Source organism: Xylocopa sonorina, chromosome 1, assembly GCF_050948175.1.
Source record: "Xylocopa sonorina isolate GNS202 chromosome 1, iyXylSono1_principal, whole genome shotgun sequence".
NCBI lineage: Eukaryota > Metazoa > Arthropoda > Insecta > Hymenoptera > Apidae > Xylocopa > Xylocopa sonorina.
In genome coordinates, this window is record NC_135193.1 from 21,389,723 (window position 1) to 21,409,377 (window position 19,655).

The following is a 19,655-nucleotide window of genomic DNA, read 5'->3' on the forward strand; positions in this document are numbered from 1 at the left end:
ATCCGCGAAAAGATGAGAAAGAACGCTGGCCAATAATCGTGTCGGTAACGAGAGCCGGATCTGGCTCCGTTTTGTCGGACGCGCGCGTAACATTATTATAAAGGTCTGGTTCGACCGCGGAACCGGAACAGCCGGATGTCCCGTGGAGAATAAACGGCACACGTGTTGCAGAGATTTCGTTGAAAAAGTTTCTCCCGTCGCGGCGTAAAACGCCGCGGATACGACCAACGGGTGGGGAAAAAGGAGATAAATAAACACAAGTTACCGGTCCGCTTCGTCAGAAGTAACGGTAACGACAAATTTATTCCCGCGGTCCGGGCACATATTTTCTTTCCGTTTAATTTTGTCCACTATTTCAAGAGACGCGTGCCATTTTAAACGAACGCATGGATAAGTCTCGTTAATCGCGGCGTATGCTCTCGTCGATATCGACTTTTCGCGTGGCGCCTCGTTTCCGCTCAGAAATCCGGGCTTCCACTCGAGCGAGTCGTTCGAGCTAGGAAATTGCTCGTTGAACTCGGGTCACTCGCATCTACGAACACAAAGGAGGCACCTCCTCTCGATCAGACTAGACGAGACGAGACGAGACGAGACGAGACGAGACGAGACGAGAGAGAGTTCTTGTTTCTCGCAATGTCCAATTCGCAGGAAAGGACGAAGAAGAAGAAGAGGGATCGATCGTATCGAAAACGAGTGTAGGCGACGACTCCATTAGCTTCTGCCGGTCCTCGCAACTCGTTACTACGCGATGGGAGGCGGCGAGGCTCTTAAAGGGGGGAAGAAAGGTTTTATCATGTCCATGGCAGGAGTCACGCGAGTACCGTGAAACGTCGCGCGAAAGTGGTAAAGGACGTAAAAGGTTTTATTATGCCGGGACGCGGGGCCGAAACGAGAGGTGACTAAGAGCGAGGAATAAAACGCGCGTTAGTTTGGTAGACAAACGCGTGTACAGGTGCATCGAAAGGTTGGTTGGGGTGGACCCGTTCTGAAAATACATCCCATCCTATATCGGGTAATGGATTAAATCGATCGGTTCCGTGGCAGAGGAAGACGAGGAAGAAGAAGGAAAGAGTCGCGCGTCCGTTGGTTCTTTGGCTTCTAAATAAGTTGAGCTCGCGTGACATTTACCGACTGGCGCGCGTCGGTTTCCGTTCCTCTTTGGGATGAATTCCTAGCATAAAAGGGTTCTCGGCGGACAAAAATGTAGTCGCGCACGGTCGCTCAAAGAGGTTTCCCATGAACGCCGGGTCGAAGAGAAAAGGGGATCCCGGGCTGAAAAGGGAAGAGGAAATACCGTGGACGCAAGACGTTCGTTTCATCGATCATGCGCTAAAGGGAAGTCGGCCGGCCTCTTCCACCTTCCACCTTCCACCTTCCACCTTCGACCTTCGACCTCGAACGACCTCTCTCCCTATAAATATTTCTTCTATACCTTCGAAACAATCGCTGTTCGAAGCAACGCGCAACGCGTCCGCTTGATAAGGATTTTTCGTAGCTCGTAGCTGTTTACCGCGAGATTTCGTCGACGAGAAGCGAGCGACCGGGGAAGACCACCTGGCAGAGTACACGGGCTATTATTAGCTCGTTCTCGAGTTCGCGTATCATCGATCTCGTAAATATTTGATCGGCCGAGGGGTTGTTCGACGACGAGAGCCCTTTCTCTCGGCCGTTCCGAGTATAGTTTTCAACCCGTTTCGATACGTTTCGCGCTAATAAGATAGGTCCGTCGGCGGTGGAATTAGGCCAATTGAAAATTCGAGCGTGCTCGAAAATGGACGGCGTTAAGCTTTAACGAGACACACGGACCGGCCACCGTCGTTTACAAATACGACGGAGTTTGTTTCGCGCTGTCATGCGACCTACAACCTGCAACGTGCAACGCGCAACGTGCAGGGATTCCTGTAAGATTAATGTTTCGGAAGATGTACAACCGTTTTCAAAGGATGATAACTTATAGGAGAGAGGGCGGAGCTGGCGTGCAAGCTGCTACTAAATTGTTCTCGCGGTGGAAAAGTGGATATGTCAACCTCCTCGTTAACCGCTAGTGGCCTTTAAATAAAGCGGTAAATCATACGCGCTCCCATCGCACGGCTCTTCCTCGGCCTCGCGCCGCCACCACCCATAAATCCGTCAGCCGAGATCTCCGGAAATCTATGATGCCTCTTTAAAGTAGCTTAAACTGTCGAATATTTCGAGCCGTGCCTCCCAGTTTCTCGAGCATCTCGCAAAGATTTATAATAGACTCCGACTACCTCTCCCACCCTTTTATACTCTCTCTCTCTCTCTCTCTCTGTCTCTATATACATATACACACACCGTGGAATCGATACCCTCTGTTCAATATCTTGTCGCGAGTTCGAATCTTTCAAAACTTTCCTCTCCTTATTGCTACGTCCGACGATGCGAACAAAAATCAATATTTAACTTTCATCGAGGCGAAAGCGCAAAAAGTTTGCAGCGGCACGATTAACGGAATGGATGCCAGCCAGAGCGGTACCTTCCTTATCCAGGGATATGATCTCGGCTCCGTTCGAACCTCCAAGATGGAGATTAACGCGTCCGCCGATCAACGCGGGCTGCTAACCGGTAAGAACCCGTTAATTACCAAGGCCGAAGAAACAGCTGTCCGTTGAAGATCGTCGCCGCGTTCCTGCGAATCTATCCTAATTTAACCGCGAAAAGCTTCGATACAGATCTTTTATCGCGAAATACGCGCGATTCGTGTAATTCGTGTAATTCCTGTAATTCGTCTAATGGATGTCGGATGTTTAAATACACGGCGACTGCGTTAACGCGACGAGAATTTCATTCGATCTCTGATTACCAATTTTCGGACATGCATAAATAACGTATCGCGTATGTAGATACGTTATACACGTTATAGAGGGGACGCCGCGTTGCTTTTAAAATCTATCAATATTCCAGTGGCTGTGAGTGGAATTTAAACCGCGATCGTTCCTAACACCTACCTACCTATCCTTCGCGAACGAAATAGGGGCGAAAAAATAAAACCGGAGTCGAGCCGCGACTTGTCCGTCGCTGCGAAATTCAATTCCCACCGCGAGTACCGGGCCAATATCGGCCAGATTAATCCTCGGTATTAAATTTCTGTTTAATTAGTCGGTGCATCAAGCTCGTCTGCGGAGCGGTAAGTTAGTCCCGATGGTTCGACGCTCTCTCCTCGCCCTCGCCATCGCCCTCGGCCTGGAATCGCGGACATTTTAACGAGGCTTTTCATCTACCTGTCACCGGCAAAGCGGCAGTCGCTACCCTTTCCCGAAAACCGACCAGCCACCCGGCCCCCGGTATATTTCTCGTCGGGGACATCGGACGTCGCCGCTTTGTAATTACGAGGGACCGTTTTCGCGTTCGAGAGGCGCCGCGACACTCGGACCACCTCTCGGTAGAACGCTAATTATTATCGGTTCGCCGATTCGTTTCAATGGAGTTCATTAGGAACCGCGCCGGACACCGATGCGTCTCGCTCGCTGCTCTTCGGCTCTCTGCTGATCGTCCATGCGTTCGTTCCACTCGAGACCAAACATAACTTACCATTATAAATTTCAACCACCACCACCACCATGCCAACAGAAACGCATTGATTAACGCGGACGCGCCATTTTACCGGATGCGCCGCGGTGCATCCAAGGTAAAACACAGCCGAATGAAATTACATTTTTATTTGTTCCGTATCGATTGCTCCGCGGTATCTGCATATTAAACATTTACCCGATATCGACGTAACATTGTGTTCTCGATAATTTAATATTGCCATTTTATTAACGGCGAGTCAATATAGGGCTGCGCATCGTTTTACAATATCGGACGGTTCGTGTCAACTCTCTCTCTCTCTCTCTCTCTCTCCCCCCTTCTCTTTCCCATTACAAACTACGAATCTTGTAAAATCAACTTGCCGTTAATAAATATTTCCCCGACGATCGATCGAGCGCGTAACGCGAAAACAAACGTATCGATCTCGTCCGCGTCCCGTTAATAACGTCGTCGTCGATCGAGGTAAACGCGTAGACGCGGCTACGACTACTCCCCTTTCCGCTAAACCGATGCCGCGTGGCAGAAAAATTAATGACCCGCTCTTTATTACGCGGATGTGTTTTCTCCATAAATTACGAATTCAATAAAAAGCAGAGGCGTCGCCGTCGCCGTCGCCGTCGCCGTCGCCGTCTACCGGACGAACGCTAATGGCCGGTTTCTGTTCCGGCCCTCTCGATTACTACCGCCGCGAAATATACAATACTTGGAATATTTCTCGTTACGACCAATCAAATTCTACCGAGGGAAGAATTCACGCGCGAGCGAGAAATATTTTCAAACCTACGGATCGTTATCGCGGGCGTAACGACGAAGCTATAAACGTCCCAAACATCGTAATTTACTACTGTAGGGAAACGCGTGCACCTACGTACGTATATTCCGTGTCGCGTCCCGTACCATACGTATCCTGCGTACCATAAACCCCGCCACTATTTTCACCGCGCCGCATCACTTTTCGAATAGTGCTCGGCCATACGGAACAAAGGATCCGCGAACCTAATCTATAATGAGAAACTGTCGCGTAATCAGGAAACGGTTTTCAAAAATGGCTCGTATTGCAATTCGAAAGTCGAGATTGAGAGCAGAGATCGTACGCTTTGTACAAATCCCGAAGGGACTATCGGCGCTATCTATATATCGTAGAATAGCAGAATATAGAGATCGAGGAAACAATCACTTTCTCTTTTAGAATAAAAAGCTGAGAGGTGAGAGAATATCGGTGAAAATCGATAATCGGTCCTATCTGACCGTACCGGCCCGTTTATTTGTCTACCGTGAAAACGTCGAACATCGGCTAGAGAACTCACGATGCAGAATAATTCTCCGAAATTGCTCTCCGTCCGAGTGTTTTTCCCCCTCCGCCGAATCTCCAGTTGACGAGCACCGGTTGTTCATCGAATCGACGCGAACGATTTTCGACCGCTCTTTTTTCCCTCTTTTTCCACCCTCTGAACGGAATCGCAGCCGTTCGGTGGAAACGAGCTGGCAATTGCCGCGTAATATAGTTTCCACTGCTCAAGATTACAAGGCACGCGAGCTTTAAGCTCGGCAATAATAGTTGACGTTCAAAGCCGGAGAGTAAGGGGACTCGAACGACTCGAGTATAATGTACGTATATCGGAAACTCGGCTAATTTTTCCGAGCTGCGTAGGGCTTTGCACGATAATTGTCGATCCCGAGAAGGTTCAACCGTATCGTTCTGAAACGTACGCGAAAAGATTTACCTATTCGCCGGTACACATCGAATAAATTGGGATCGCATTCCTCCTTGTCCCCTCGCCGCCGGTTCCCGTGCGCGCGCGTAAAATTCTGATGGCCGGTTCGTGAAAAGAGTTCGGCTGTTCTACGCGCTCGTAAAATTTGCCAACGTTTTAATAAATTTCAGGCATTACGTTAGGGGCGAAGAGTTACGAGTGCGTTCATCGATTACCTACTGGAAACTTGCTCTGTATATCCACGGGCTGCTAAAACTGGGATCGCATATAAAATAGGTGATTTATCTTTAGCCCGGTTTTCTAACGAGTTACTCCATCTCCTCTCCTCGGATGGTAGACGTCGCGCGAAACTTTCCGCAAACTTACGGGATAGGTGCTTATTCATCGATTACTTTCTCGTCTGCCGTTACGCCTAGCCGCGAGACCTCGATACGATCCTTAATCGAAACGCTGTCCCCGGCAGTCCTCTCTTTCATCGAGCGGTCATTTTTCCACGAACGGTCAAAGTAACGTCGAGATATCTACGCTTTTTCTAATCGCATCGGAGTCCCGCTCGATCGCGTTTAATCCGTGATTAAACTACGTTTCGGGCGGCATTAAGCCCGAGCCAAAGGACACCGGAAACTGCAACGGCATTTCACAGATATCAAGATGGCGAGATAGACGCGCGCGCGCGATCGATTCCCCCAACCCCCCGTTTAAGCCGTGCCTTGACTCTTCGGTCCTCTCCTCCCCTCTCCTCTCCTCCTGTTCCGCTAAACGCGGGGCTTTACCACTGTCAGCCCGACGCGCGCGGTGCGCAATCTAACGTACCAACGCGCGTTCCCCGTGGATCGAAACGGATCGAAACGGATCGAAACGGATTAGACGGAAACGGAACCGAAGCGAAGCGATGAACCGGTATTTTATTCGAAACGAGAAGAGAGGGACGAGACGTTAAGAAACGAGCAACGAATATCGTTCCGTTTCGAGTATCGCGGTATCGATGAACTCGTTACGAGAGCTCGTAAAGAGGGGAATAGCGGTAGCGAGGTGTTAATATCGGCAAGGGCAGCGGTCCAATTGAAATTATAAACGGCTGCTAAGAGAGGTTAATAACGCCGGTTATAATTCTCGCGTGCCCTCTCTTATGGCGCAATTAAAGCCTGATAATGAATCGAATCAATAATACTCGAACGAAGGCATCGCTGCTACTGGAAATGGGTCGACTCTATGGAATTCATTATATCCAACCGATTTTTCCCCCTTTACCTTTCGCTCCCTTCTTCCTGCTCCCGAGAAATATTAGTTTCCCTTTTCCCCGATTCGCTCTCCTCGAAGAGATGCCCGATATTCCTTGGCATTTCAATTAGAAATCAAGCCTTTTTCTCTCTTTCTTTTATCTTTTCCGCGAGCACCGGGAATAACGGATGAATTTTTGAAAAACCTCCGAGGGGTGTGCGTGTGTGTGCGCGCGCGCGTGTGTAGGACGGGAAGAGATTCGAAAGTTTCGGAGACGTCGAGTAGAAAAGTTTTCCGCGAAGGGATGGAGCGTAGAGTAGAAAGGGTTCTCTAGGTAGAAGGTTCGGGTAGGTTGGACGCGAAATTGAACTGGCTGTCTATAACGCCTCCTGTTTCGGGGATGCGGCAGCTTACGCGAGACCACTGCTACTGGCTACCGGAGAGAAAAGAGGGAAATTTCCCAGCGTTGCGTCGAGTTTTAACGATAAATCACGGTTACGAGATTTAAATCGCGAAACGAGCGGCACCGGCTCGTTACGCGCCTCGAAACTTTGCCTCGACGATTCAGTTTAATAATTAATCGAAAGTTACCCTCCCGCTGGATAAGCAAGCGAAACTGGTTCGAACGGCGCGCGCCGTTGCAACGAAAGCGGGAAACCAAGAGGAGAAGAAAAGAAATATATCGTCTCCTTTACTCCGGGGTAAAATTCGAGAACGCGAAAGAGCGTGTCGAGGATGGTCGCCGGCATTTCCCGCCACCGAGGTGTGGTAGCCGTTGCTGCCCGAGCTTGTATATCCGAAGGGACTGCTCTCGAACGTTCCGCTATCCAATGTATCATATCGTGCTAACAATACGATGGAGAGAGAGAGAGTGTTACGGAACCGCCTCCATACCCACCACTTTGTTCGGAGGGTTATTTATTACTTATCGAAGCGGTCTTGTAATTTCCTCGCGTGATATACTACCAGCGGAAAAATAATATCGGCCCCGTATGCATTATGTATCCGTGGACGGGAACGGTCTCACCCTCGCGTCCCGCGATTCGTCCGGCACGAACCGCGCCGATCGTGCTCGATTTCGTCCGAGTTACCTTTTAACTGGACTGCAAACTGGGAAACGCCGGCCGGTTTCCCGGTTAGCTCGTTTCGAGACGGAAGTCACGGGACAGTATGCACGTCACACAGCCTCGGGTTGTTCTATTTAATGCGTTGAATAACGACGGGCAACCTCCGCTATCAATTATTCAACGGGACTCGGAGGTTGCCTAGGACTCGCAAAGGTAAACTTGGCAAAGAAATTTGCCAATCTCCTCCGCTGTGCAAGTTACGCGTGGCGGATCGATGACACACGGTAGAATATTCGTCCCGAGGATGGCCCTTCCGGCGTGTACCAACGCGAACACTGCCCGCCAGCCGGCATGCAGCTGCGCCTCTCTGCTGCGGTAACTGGTGTGCTGCGAGTGCGAAACAGGTCACCCGTAAGCGGTAACAAAATCCCAGTTCGCACCAGTTACCACCAGCTTCCCAACCGCCGTCGACGACGTTCCCTCCTCGATCCCCGATGCGACCCCAAATCGTAAATAATCCAAATAATTTCGAAACGCATGCGCCGTAAAGCAACGCTCGCGAAAAGAATGTAAGGTGGTTCAACCAGGATTCGAGCCGTACGCCAGCCGGGCTTGCCATATTCAAAACGAGCAATAGCTCCGAGCCAGCCAGCCAGCTACCGCTTATTTTATGGGTAATGCGTTTCGCCGTTCCACTTTTATTTTATTTCGTGATTTGCCGCGGCAACGTATTACTCTACGACCACGGCCGTTGCAGAGTCGCATCCCAGCCGTCTGCCTACCTACGTGCACGCGCACGCACCCTCCTATCGTACATTCTCCGCGCGGAGCAATGCGTCGCGAAACATTCAACTCTGCCAACTTTTACCTCTTTTCGTCGTTCCTCCGAAGGGGGATCCTCTCCCCCTTTCTACTACCGAAAATTCACGTTCCAACGTTCCGCCGACTCTGCTCGAGCTTTCGGAAATTTCTCGCGTTTTACATCGACGATGTTTATCACGTGGAAACGATTATTATAGGGTAAGAGATTCTCGGGCGAATCGAAATTTAATTTCAACTGGGAGGAACTTTCCTACGCTACATTGTCCCGAGCGTCGAAATTACCGGAACGTTGCGCTTTTAAAAGAAGTTTCTGTCTCCGGTAGTAGCTAGTGTGTACCGTGTACCTTGTGTATCGCGTATCGCGTATCCTGTATCGTGTACCGCCTACCGTCTACCGTGTACCGTGTACCCTCTATACATACACGACGGAACAAGCGTACGTTATCGTTCCCCCTCTGTTTAAACGGAGTAAATAGGAATGCCAATAATACCCCGCGGTCTTGCCAACTATCGAACTCATCGAGCTCTCCCCGGAGACCGATATTACCTCGCGTTACCATCGAGAAGTAAGAATTCCGATTTTCAGCGTAAGTGAATCGCGCGCGATTCGACGATTAACGCGACTCGGGAAGAGAAGGAAAGAACAGAAGGGAGTAAAGTTGGCCATTAAGGTAATGCGCCTCGAATCTCCGAGCGAGGCGGAGAGAAATCGATCGTCCTCCCTGCCGATATTAATCTCCTGGCTCGTCCATATACAGAGAGAGAGAGAGAGAGAGAGAGAGAGTACGTAGAGGTATGCATCCGTACCAGCGGTACGGATTCGGGAGGAGAGAGACCGGATGACTGGTTTGACCGTACTCCTAATTGGAAGATGAAACGGAACAACGACAGACACCGGCGCGTCGCCATGGCTCTTGGTAAGGGGAAATTATTCAAGGTCGAAGGGCCGCGTTTGCTTCGTCACGGCTCCCATTTGTCAAATCCTGATGAACTCCGCCGCGTGTCACCAAGCCGCGGCTCCCGGCCATGAATTAAACCGACGACGGTTCCGAGTTCGCGCGTCGAGCATTGTTCCGAGTTACCACTGTTTCGAGTTTCCACCCGCAGTTATCGAACTCGAAAATCTACTTGAATACTGCCGGTGCTCTGACCGTGCGCGCCACGGACTTCCTCTCAAAAACAATTATAAACCGTTTCAGCGTTTCTGAAAAATATTTACCTTTTTTTTCTCGAGGGCGAACCGCGATCCCTCTAACGAGCAGAGAATCGCCGAAACGCCGCGAGATGCTCGTTATCGAATTGAAATTTTCTACCGATCGATGTTGGATGGGATAGGGCGGATTATTATTTCGATTCGGAGCAAGACGCTGCGTCGCTGCGTTTTAATTAAGCGCAACCTCGAGCCGGTAGTCGAACGGCACTCGACGGGACCGATCGTTATTATCGTCGCTAACGAGTAATTTGTTTACCCAGGACGATATAATTTCGAACGTTCGACCGGGGTTATCGGATAATCCGAGCGCGAGCCACTCGGAGGACTCGGCCGACGCCAATGACGCGACGAACCGCAATCGCTTTTACATATTCATGATGTAGCTAGCGCGTGGAACGTGGACGCGCTAACCGTCCGTTTCGTTTCGTTTCGTTTCGTTTCGTTTCGCTTCGTTCCGAGAAATCCCTACTATTATTTTATCCGATCGTTTTATTTTCTCCTCTCGTCTCGTCTCGTCTCGTCTCGTCTCGTCTCGTTACGCATAAATTGTTACACGATTCGAGCTACGCGACATTCGAAACACGCCAGTTCTCCGCAAAGAATAGACTCATATCATTAGGGGTATCGATTCGGCTCTCGTATTTCACTCGTTACCATCACCTGGTGAGATAGCTAGGAGGTGTAAAAGTAGGTGCAGAACTAGAAACTATCAACCGCGAAGACCGAAAGGAAGACGACGACTCGCCGGGGAGCGAGGATGATGAAAAGGGGAACGGAAGACGAAGATGCTTGCCGTCGTGGATGGAATGGACAGAAGAAGGGTAAGCCGCGGGGGTGAGCCGAGACGAGTGAAAAGAGAGAAACGCAACAAAAGAGCGAGCGAGCGTCCCGGCTCGCCTTTCAAAGTATTTCTATGACGTTGCCCTTCTCTAACCCCCACCGCGGCGCCGTTCCGCGTTTCGTGGTTCATTAGCGAAAAAGGGTTTCTCTTTTGTTGTGCCCGCGAGATACCATCGCGAAATGTTCCCGGTACGATTCTATATCGCCGTCTACGCGCACCCTTCGCCGCGACCATTGGCTCGTTATTCGAATCGACTACTTCGTTCTATACGGATATTAGACTTTCTCAGACGTTCGCCAACGTTCTCATATTTAACTGATAGTTAAACGGCCGATAGGCCGTAACAAGGATCGATGGAGGATCGAGAGCGCGCGCGCGCCTAGTTCGAGTTCGAGTCCGAGAGAATATCGAGAAGCAGCAGGAACCAGTTTTTTGCAATTAGCAAAATGGCACCGGATGAATGGAACGCGCCGAGGTATTGTGCGAATAATGGCAGGCGCGCGCAATTTATCCGCGAATAATTTCTCGAATGCGCGCCAGGCAGCCGAAACCACCGCGTTGCTTTTTCATCGGGCTGCACGCGCCGAGAACAACCGAACGTTGAACGCAAAGTAGTGCCAAGTTGAAATCTTCGAGAACGAGTCGATCGGAGTTCCCGTTGCGCGCAAACAGCCGCGAAATCGTGTAAACGACGCTTCAATCTACACGCGACGATACGTTATTAAACCGACAGGAGATATTTCGGAGGGGGTGAAACGCTCGTAGCTTGTTGGTCCGAGTTCGCCGAATCACGAAAATGACACGGAATCGTACCGGTCTCGATCCGAGCGAATTAAATTCCATTTAATTCGCGAAATACGCGCACGGCTAACGTTTACGTGCCCGAAACTTGTCGACACTTTGAACGTTTTCATATTCCCGAGAATACCGTACCGACTCTGGGGCGTCGAGCTCGCTCCCGACTCGAGATGCACGGTGTTCAGGGGAAATCGGTTTCCGCTGAATAACGACGAAGAAATTGAATTCATCCGGGAGTTATTCGAACTGGCGTGGTTGCCGCGCGGCCTATTCAGACACACGCGAACGCACACCGACGGTTCACGTCGGTTTTCCGGAGAGGGTCCGAGGGAAATTGCCAATTACTAATGCGTGCCCGACAATCCTCGCGCGTCACAGAACCCATCGTTCCACTTTTTTCCTTCTATGCCGAATCAGCGGAACGATCTCTGCTACGGGGCTCGAAGGCACACGCGTCACTGGTCTACCACGTTAAAGCCGGCTTTACTCTAGGAAGCCGGGCTTCCTGCTCGAAACGATGCATATTTATGAATCGTAGTCGCAGTCGTAGTCGTAGTCGCAGTCGTAGTCGTAGTCGTAGTCGTAGTCGTAGTCGTAGTCGTAGTCGTAGCCGTAGCCGTCGCCATTGCCATTCGCGGTGTCAAAAGATCCTCCTTCGTCTCGGACGATAACATCGACCGATCAAACGTCGATGTTTTACCATTTATCTTTCATCTCGAATCGAGAGCCTCGCGAAGAGGAAGCCCCGGGCTCCTCCCGTCGAGAAGGGTGATGGCTAAGTAACCGGCGTGTACGCGAAACCGAATTGAATTAGGAACTTTCCGCGAGCACATGCCCGAATTTACATAAACGCCGCGAGCTCGGCTACGAACACGAATCCGTACGTGTTGTCACGCGCGCGTGTAGACGTGCGTCGCGTCGGTTAAATCCACCGAAACGGTCGACGACGTAACGCTATCGCTTTTCATTCGCGCTGGCGACACACGGCCAAACTACTCGGGAAATTTGCTAATTTTCACCTTTCGAAACTCGACAAACTTTCCATCTTCTTCGGCGGTGTTTGATCTTGGGATCGGCGACGAGTTCGCCTCGGAATGATTACGCGATTCGTTGGTAAAAGAGAAGAGAAGAGAAGAGACGCGTGCCTCTCGCGCTCCACTCGTCCGATCGCGATCGACCGACAAGCTCGTCCGTCATGCTGTCCGCTTTTTCACCGGTTCCGGGCACAACGGGCGTTACCTTCTTTTTTCCTTTATTTTTTAGCAGACCCGAAACCTCTCCGGGAGATGGGAGATGGGAGATCGGCGAACGACAAGTCTGACGGAACAACGTCTATATATAACACTTTTATATTGGAATCCATACGAGCCTCATAAATCTATCGAGCGGTAGCCGCGTTGAAACGCGGGGTCCGAGGTACCAGGGAACAGAGGTAAATCTGCCGTCGTGAGGGAGTTTCCACCGAGAGGGTCGGTGCAGCGTGAAAATCGTCGAGAAATCACCGCTCTCCTCTTTTTGTCGACATTGTTTCGAATATCAGACGCGTTTCACGGCGTTCTCGAGGAGTCGTCCACTCGTGAAACGCGCTCCGCTCGGGCATTCGTCCCGAGCATCCGCGTCGACGCGTCCCCGTAATTTATAACGCGCGTTAGACATTTTCAACGTACGTAACCACGTGTACCTCGTCGGATGGCTATCGACGGATAGGTTACGCCTGCGTTACGCCTCCGTTCCTCCGCTGGTGCACGCGAAACGGGAAGAGAGAGAAGAAGGGAAAGTACCTCTCGAGGTTGCCGGTTCCAACAGGCCGACGCGACGATTTCCGCATGATTATTCTCTCGGTGGCTCGGTTTTTCGCGAAGGGCACCTATTACCAAGCGGCTGTGCGAAACGGTTGAAAAGAGGCCTGCCTCGACGGGGTTAAGATCAAAGGAAGTGGCTCGAAGCGGCACCGAAGGGTCGGAGCGACCGACCGACCGACCGACCAACCGACCAACCGGGTCATCCTGAAAAAAGCCACCGGCCAGCCATTCTGTGTACGCAACGTTTGCCTAAACAACCCCGCGCGAAGGTTCTCCTCGCCGAGAATCCGATTAGTACCTGTTCACTGGCCCGTCCACTCTTTTTCGCCGACGATATTCACGGTACGCGAACCATACCGTACGTTTAAAGGAAACGTATCGACAAAGAAAACGAGACGAATGGAAACCGAATCGCTGGGGGGACGCGAAACGCACCGAATCCGAAAACGAGAAACGAGAATCGAACAGAGAGAGAGAGAGGTTACGTTTGCTTTTGCTCCCGAGATCGAGTCTTATCGGTAGCCAGAAAACTGCTACGGGCTCGTTTCATCGATCTCCTTTCCTCCGTAAGTAAAGAAAGAAACGTTCTCGTCTTCGTCCTCGACGACGTTGGGTATTGTTTGCCGAGCGAGCCGGCGTTATCGTGCTCGGAATAAAAAGAACGTAATCTCGGGAGTCTGGTCGAAGGAGAAGAAAGCGAAGTACACGACAGGATGGCTACGGTATAGCCAGGGCAGTCCCTCGCGTTGCGTAAAACCCCCGGCACGAAGGGTTGCTCGGGTTGAAAATATTTAATTAGCTGCGATTAGGCGACGAAGACGACAAAGGTATCGACGCGTTAACGGGCTCGTTAAATCGAACGGTCAATTACATCTTTGCGTACATCTTTTCTGCGTCCTCGGGCTCATTTCCGTTTCATTTCCCGCGCATCGCGACGTTTATTTCGCGGCAGTGCTTCTCCGACGTGCCAATGGCTCTGCATCTCTCGGCAATGCGGAGATCCATAACTCCTCGGTCGAGGGCAATTCGGTCGATTCCTCGAATACGTAATTGCCTCTTCCTCTATTCCAGGTTCGCCGCACGTTTCTCTCCACCTCGTCCAGCGTCTCCGTTCGTCTCCTTCGCCTTTTCTCCTCTATCCTCTTCTACCCCGAGAGGGATCGTAATCGTAATCGTAAACGTAATCGTAATCGTAACCGTAAACGTACTCGTAGATTACACACGCGCGTGTAATTTGCGTACGGCTTCGACTAACGACGAGAACCGGTGGCCTCTCTCCTATTTACGGGGACCGCCGAGTAGGGTAAGAGAGGTATCGCGCGGCATTAGAAGCCTCGTCTACCTAAGCCGAGCGTATGCTCGATAAATATCGGGTTACAGGGGTGTAAGGACCGCGACGAAAAATCCCCGACCTCTCCTCGTTCGAGAAGTATCGCAGCAATTTCTAATGCGTAAAGACCGTATTCGGTTCGCGAGAGGTCAGCAGCCAGTTGGTGGAAATAAAGACCGAGAGCGGGGGATATCCCGCGTGGGAATCGTTCGTTATTAGTTAGCCGGCAATAAGTTTCCCTTATTGCCGCGTAAACGATGCACTCGGTGGGTGTACGGCGTGCCACCGGCGCAGAGGGAGAGTTTAAGGTGTAGTAGATCCAGGCCCGAGCCGGAAACAGAGCGAACCGCGGAACGAGAGGAAGATACGTTTCCAGAGAGAGAGAGAGAGAGTACCGGTAATATACAGGCGCCATTTTTAAAGTTAAGTATCGCCGAGCAACGCGATTTAAATGGAGACGAACGGTGTCCCGGCTCTCCATTGTTTTTCTCTCCCTCGATTTCTCTCTACGCCGTAGGAAGGTAGGTACGTACATACGTACACACCACCTCCTATTATTGTATTATGCTCCCTTGACGCGTCCACGCCGCGTATTTCTTCTTCCCTCCGTCCTACGGATAATTAATTACGCGCGAATACATTAGATTGTATAACCTGTGGAATTTCGTCGAATCGAACGAAAAAAGGATTACGTTACATATAACGAATATAGTCGTCGTTCGGCCGGTAAAATTACAATGCGCCGTGTGCAGTTCATTGTACCGTTGGATGTGTCTATATACCCGGTTTATTACGTAATTTCAGTCGGCAAATTATTACAATTCGTCCCGGCGGTTTGCACTGTTAACGATGTTTGTATTATACGTACACAGGCGAGCGCGAACGCGGTCTCGATGCTCCGGCATTGTACGCGTGAACGAGAGACAAATAGTTGAATCGATAGAGGCTCGCCTTTGGTATTCAAATCAAACACTTTCCGCGTATCTACCTTTATTAACGTCTCCATTATCTATCGGTCGCAGATTCGGATAACGAATCGTCGATCAATCGACGCTTAACCGTTCCGAACAACCGGCTGATAATCTTCCCGCGACTTTTACCCTTTCTCACCGTCGAAATTATTCGAGCTGCGAGAGGACCGGTCGGTCGGTCGGTAGCGAACGACCGCGACACTGTCAACCCACGTAATTAATCCATGTTTCAGCGAGCCGGCTACGGCTACAGCCGACAGCAACCTAAGATTTACCGCAGTCCAATTTTACACCTGTCCGTCATCCAAACTCCGCGACCAGAGTTATCTTTCGCCTAATCAAATCCACTCGCTCGGTAATTATCAATTTCAATCTCCATTTAAATGAAAACGAACGTACCATCTCAAAGTCGATTTGTCGGCATTTCGCGAATCGAGTACACGCGCCTTTCAACGTACGCGCGTCACCGCGTATAGAATAAAATACGTAGCTATTCGGCCTATGGTTCGTATAACTCGCGGAGGGCTTTGAATTTCACGATTTTCGTTGATTTTCATCGAAAATGGATTCCTGTTTATAACCGATGGGAATTATTCGGGGCGAACGTTTTTGCGCCGCGAAACGAACGGCCACGGCAAAGAGCAAATTCGAATTGTAGAAAAAAATGGTTCGCAGGGTTTAGCTTTGCAATTGAAAAGCGAGTATCGCCGCTAATACAGGCAAGTATTCCGCGTTTAATTCGAAGCGGGATCGGCTAGGAACGAATTCAGATTTCAAAGCCGTATTATTTATTTCTCGATCGATGTCGATCGATATCGACAGATCGAACGATCGAACGATCGAACGATCGATCGATCTATCGATTCGTACTAACCGCGGGACGTACGCGTTCACGTTAATTTCAATATTCCCCTATATTTTCCGTTCCGGATTTATCGATTCCGTCTGGTGACGGAAACAGGAATTTGATATCTGATTCGGTTGTTATGCAGCTGTTATTGTTACTGCGCCTGCACCGGCTCGTTGTTATTGCAGCCGACCTGGCATGATTGACGTCGCGTCGGGTCGCGTCGGGTCGCGTCGCACCGGCCGCAACTCGGCCCAATGAAATCACGGAGAAATAATGCGCGCGGTCGACCTTTCTCGTTTTTTTTTCTACCAAAGGCACTACTGACGAACCTATCGGATCCGACTACCAACCGCTAGTAAAAACTTGAACGCGTTATTGCGACAGACCGATCAATCGAATCGCGCGTAATGCTCGCCAAGTCGCAACGATAACGATTTCACTCGTTTCGCGCGAAATCCCGCCAAACGATCTCCCTGCCGCTGCCGATCCACCCTAATTACCTACTCCGTCCACTTTCGAGCTCCTTCGACGCGGCAATTTTATTGCTCCAGATGACTTTTCGTCATTTCTCGCCGTTCAAGTTACGCGGTCTACGCGCGTACCACTCGCTGTATGCGTCCGTTTCGTCCGCCTATCCTCGCGCAGTTTGGCGTAACAAATGGATCGGCGATAATTACGGTAATTGCAATTAATCAGATTTATGCGTGTTAATATATAAATCTGATTAGATTTGGGTACATAGGTGTAATAATGGTTAAATCTCTGTAAACGCGGTAACCTCGATTCTGACCGAGTACAAATTATTCTGCGAACGCAGCGCGCAAATCTCCGGCCCCCGCCCCATGGCGTGGCCATTGTTGATCAAATTCAATGCAGCCATATACGTGTGCTAACACCTCCCCCGTGTACTAACATCTAACCTTTACCATCGCGAAATCTTCTCCTCGACGTTTTTCTAACATATACGATACCTTACGATTTTTGACGTTCGCGTCACCCGAATGCCGCCCACGCGTGCATCGGATAATCTCGAGTCGAAGGGAAAAATTGACGTCCGGTTTCGCGTGAAATCGGAACTCTCTCTCTCTCTCTCTCCCTCTGTCGTTGAATCCGAGGGCAAGACCGAGGGGCCAGAGGTCTCCGGCCAGTTTCGACCCGACTCGACCCGACCCGACCCGAGGCGACCCGGGGCGACCCGAGGCGACACGGCTGCACGTAATCCAGGGACGAATCCCTAAGATCAACGATCCGGTCCGGTTTCTACCTACGCTAGTCCTCCCCGCATAGGGTAGACCTTTCCGGTCGAAATTTCACTTCGTTTCCCGACCACTCTATATCTCTTTACCGTTTAACGAGTTTAACGAGTTTAACGAGTTCGCGTTGCAACCTCACCTTACCTTCGACTCGCGTTCCACCCGAAATCGTACCAAAGCTACTTATTTATACCTCCCTCCTACGTAGGTATCAGTAACGCGGATTAAACGGTGAGATCGAGCAACATCGAGACGCCCGAGGCGAACGAGGTCGGGAAGGTGTCTTTCCCGGGTCAAGACGGGGATTACGATCTCGAGAGGTCACCTTGCGAAACTCGATCTAGGTTTATATATATGCATACGTCTGCTCGATAAGTCGTGTCGTCGGTACGAATACAGAAATCTCGAAATACGAAAACCGTTTAAAATATCAACTCGTAGATAGTTGATAATTGTAGCCGGTTGATCGCATCGAGCGTAGTTAAATCCGACAAAGGGTTCGGTTGGTTACATAGTCGGTCGAAGGGGGCACGCGTAAATGTTTGATAACACGAGCCGATAGAAGGGCGCGGGCACGTGGGCGCGTGTCGTTTACCACTGACGGCAGAGATTGCACCGATGCGTGTGTTCAGCTGCGCGCATAGTTCGCATACCGAGCCTTTCTCCCGTGGTATGTTATAATTAGTGCCCGAGGAGAGCGCACGCAACGTATCGATACCCCTCTACTTCCGAATACATCTATACGATATGTACTTGGCTCGCGATCTTTTTAAATTAACGTGCGAGGGAGGCGCGACGCGTAACCGCGGGCGTAAAATGTACAACCGGTCGATTCCCTCCTCGATTTTCAGGTTCATTAAGGGAAATTATAGAGGTGCGATCGAGCGAAATAATTGTCAATTAAAACGTTTCGTATCCCATCGATCCGCAGCGTAGGTTCGGATAGGGACCGGTGCGCTGCGAGCCACGGCGAGCTTTTAATTAATAACCGTTTCAATTGAGAAGCATCCGGTCGTTTAACGATTCGCTCGACATTTCGTTTCGAGAGGGGGCGTAAAACCCGTTTATGAAGGCTTCGCGGCGTTATTGCGGGGAACTCGAATCCGGTTGAACATCGTGGTCGCGCACGGAAAACGGAATGCGGAAAGGAATTTCGAGTTCGAGTGCGGCAGCGAACAGTGACGTAGGTTTAATAACGCGAACCGGTCGTCTCTGTACTCGCGTGGCGCGTTACTTTGTGCACCTCTTTCTCTCTCTCTCCCTCTTTCCATATATATATATATGGGGGCGTTGCGACGGGAAAAAGAGCGCGGCGGGCGTGTTCGGTGCATATTAGTCGCGCGAGCCACGGATTCCTGAAACGCCGTTCCACGCCGTTCCACGCCGCGCATTTTTACTACCCGAGACGAACGCTCCGCACGGATTTGAAAGAACCAAGCGATTCACTCACGTGTACAGGGGTACTCCGGCCTCGTCCTTGAACCAGAAAACCATGTGCAGGGTGTTGTCCTCTCCCGGCGGAGTGATGTCGCATGGCAGTTCCGCTGGCTTCCCTTCGACCACGCTGATATTTACCAATGGCACTGCAACCAAAACCGACGATCCTCCAGTTATCATCGCGCGACGTCAAATTCGCTACGGAACGAACCTCCTCGTAAACCACCATCCTGCTCGCGTGGAACAGGATGATCGCGTCGGAAGGGCAATTCCTTTCGGAATTCCCGGTTGGTTATCTCGAAGAAACGAGTTTCCATTCGATTCGGTTCGTTGCTCTCGTTTTCTCCGCGCTGGACGACCGAAACAAGAATCGAACCTGCACCGTATACTTTCCTCGAATAGGATCTCGAAATATCTACGTTAGTTTTCAACCTACCAACATTCTTCGCCTACGTATTTACAGGTAACCGGTGCCGGTGGAGAAATCGCGACAATGCTCCGCGCTCGGGATGATCCCTCCAGGATTCAGTTATAATTTCATGCCGGCGATTTACATCGCGTTTGCTTTCACCCCGGTAGCTGGACGCGCGATTTCCCCAGCTCCGGAATTTTTCATAACCGTCACGCTTCTTCGTTCGCGTCCGATTAGATTAGTCGATAATTAACGACCGACCGATTTAACTTATTTAGGCTAGGCGTTTCCACCTCGGCGAATACGAAAGCGACCGCTACGCGGTCGTCGATCAGCCGCGAATAGCGCGTCTTGTTTAAATACCGGAGGAG

The 19,655-nt window shown here is 50.6% G+C and overlaps 1 protein-coding gene across 5 annotated transcripts in view; it reads right to left on the reverse strand.

Moving 5' to 3' along the window:
* LOC143427758 (kin of IRRE-like protein 1) overlaps positions 1-19,655 on the reverse strand; it is a 98,571-nt gene that overhangs the window by 52,333 nt on the left and 26,583 nt on the right. For all 5 annotated transcript variants that reach the window (XM_076902218.1, XM_076902210.1, XM_076902195.1 and 2 more), the window contains exon 2: positions 18,886-19,018. In XM_076902218.1, coding sequence (XP_076758333.1) covers positions 18,886-19,018 — 133 coding nt within the window. The remainder of the gene's footprint in view (positions 1-18,885; positions 19,019-19,655) is intronic.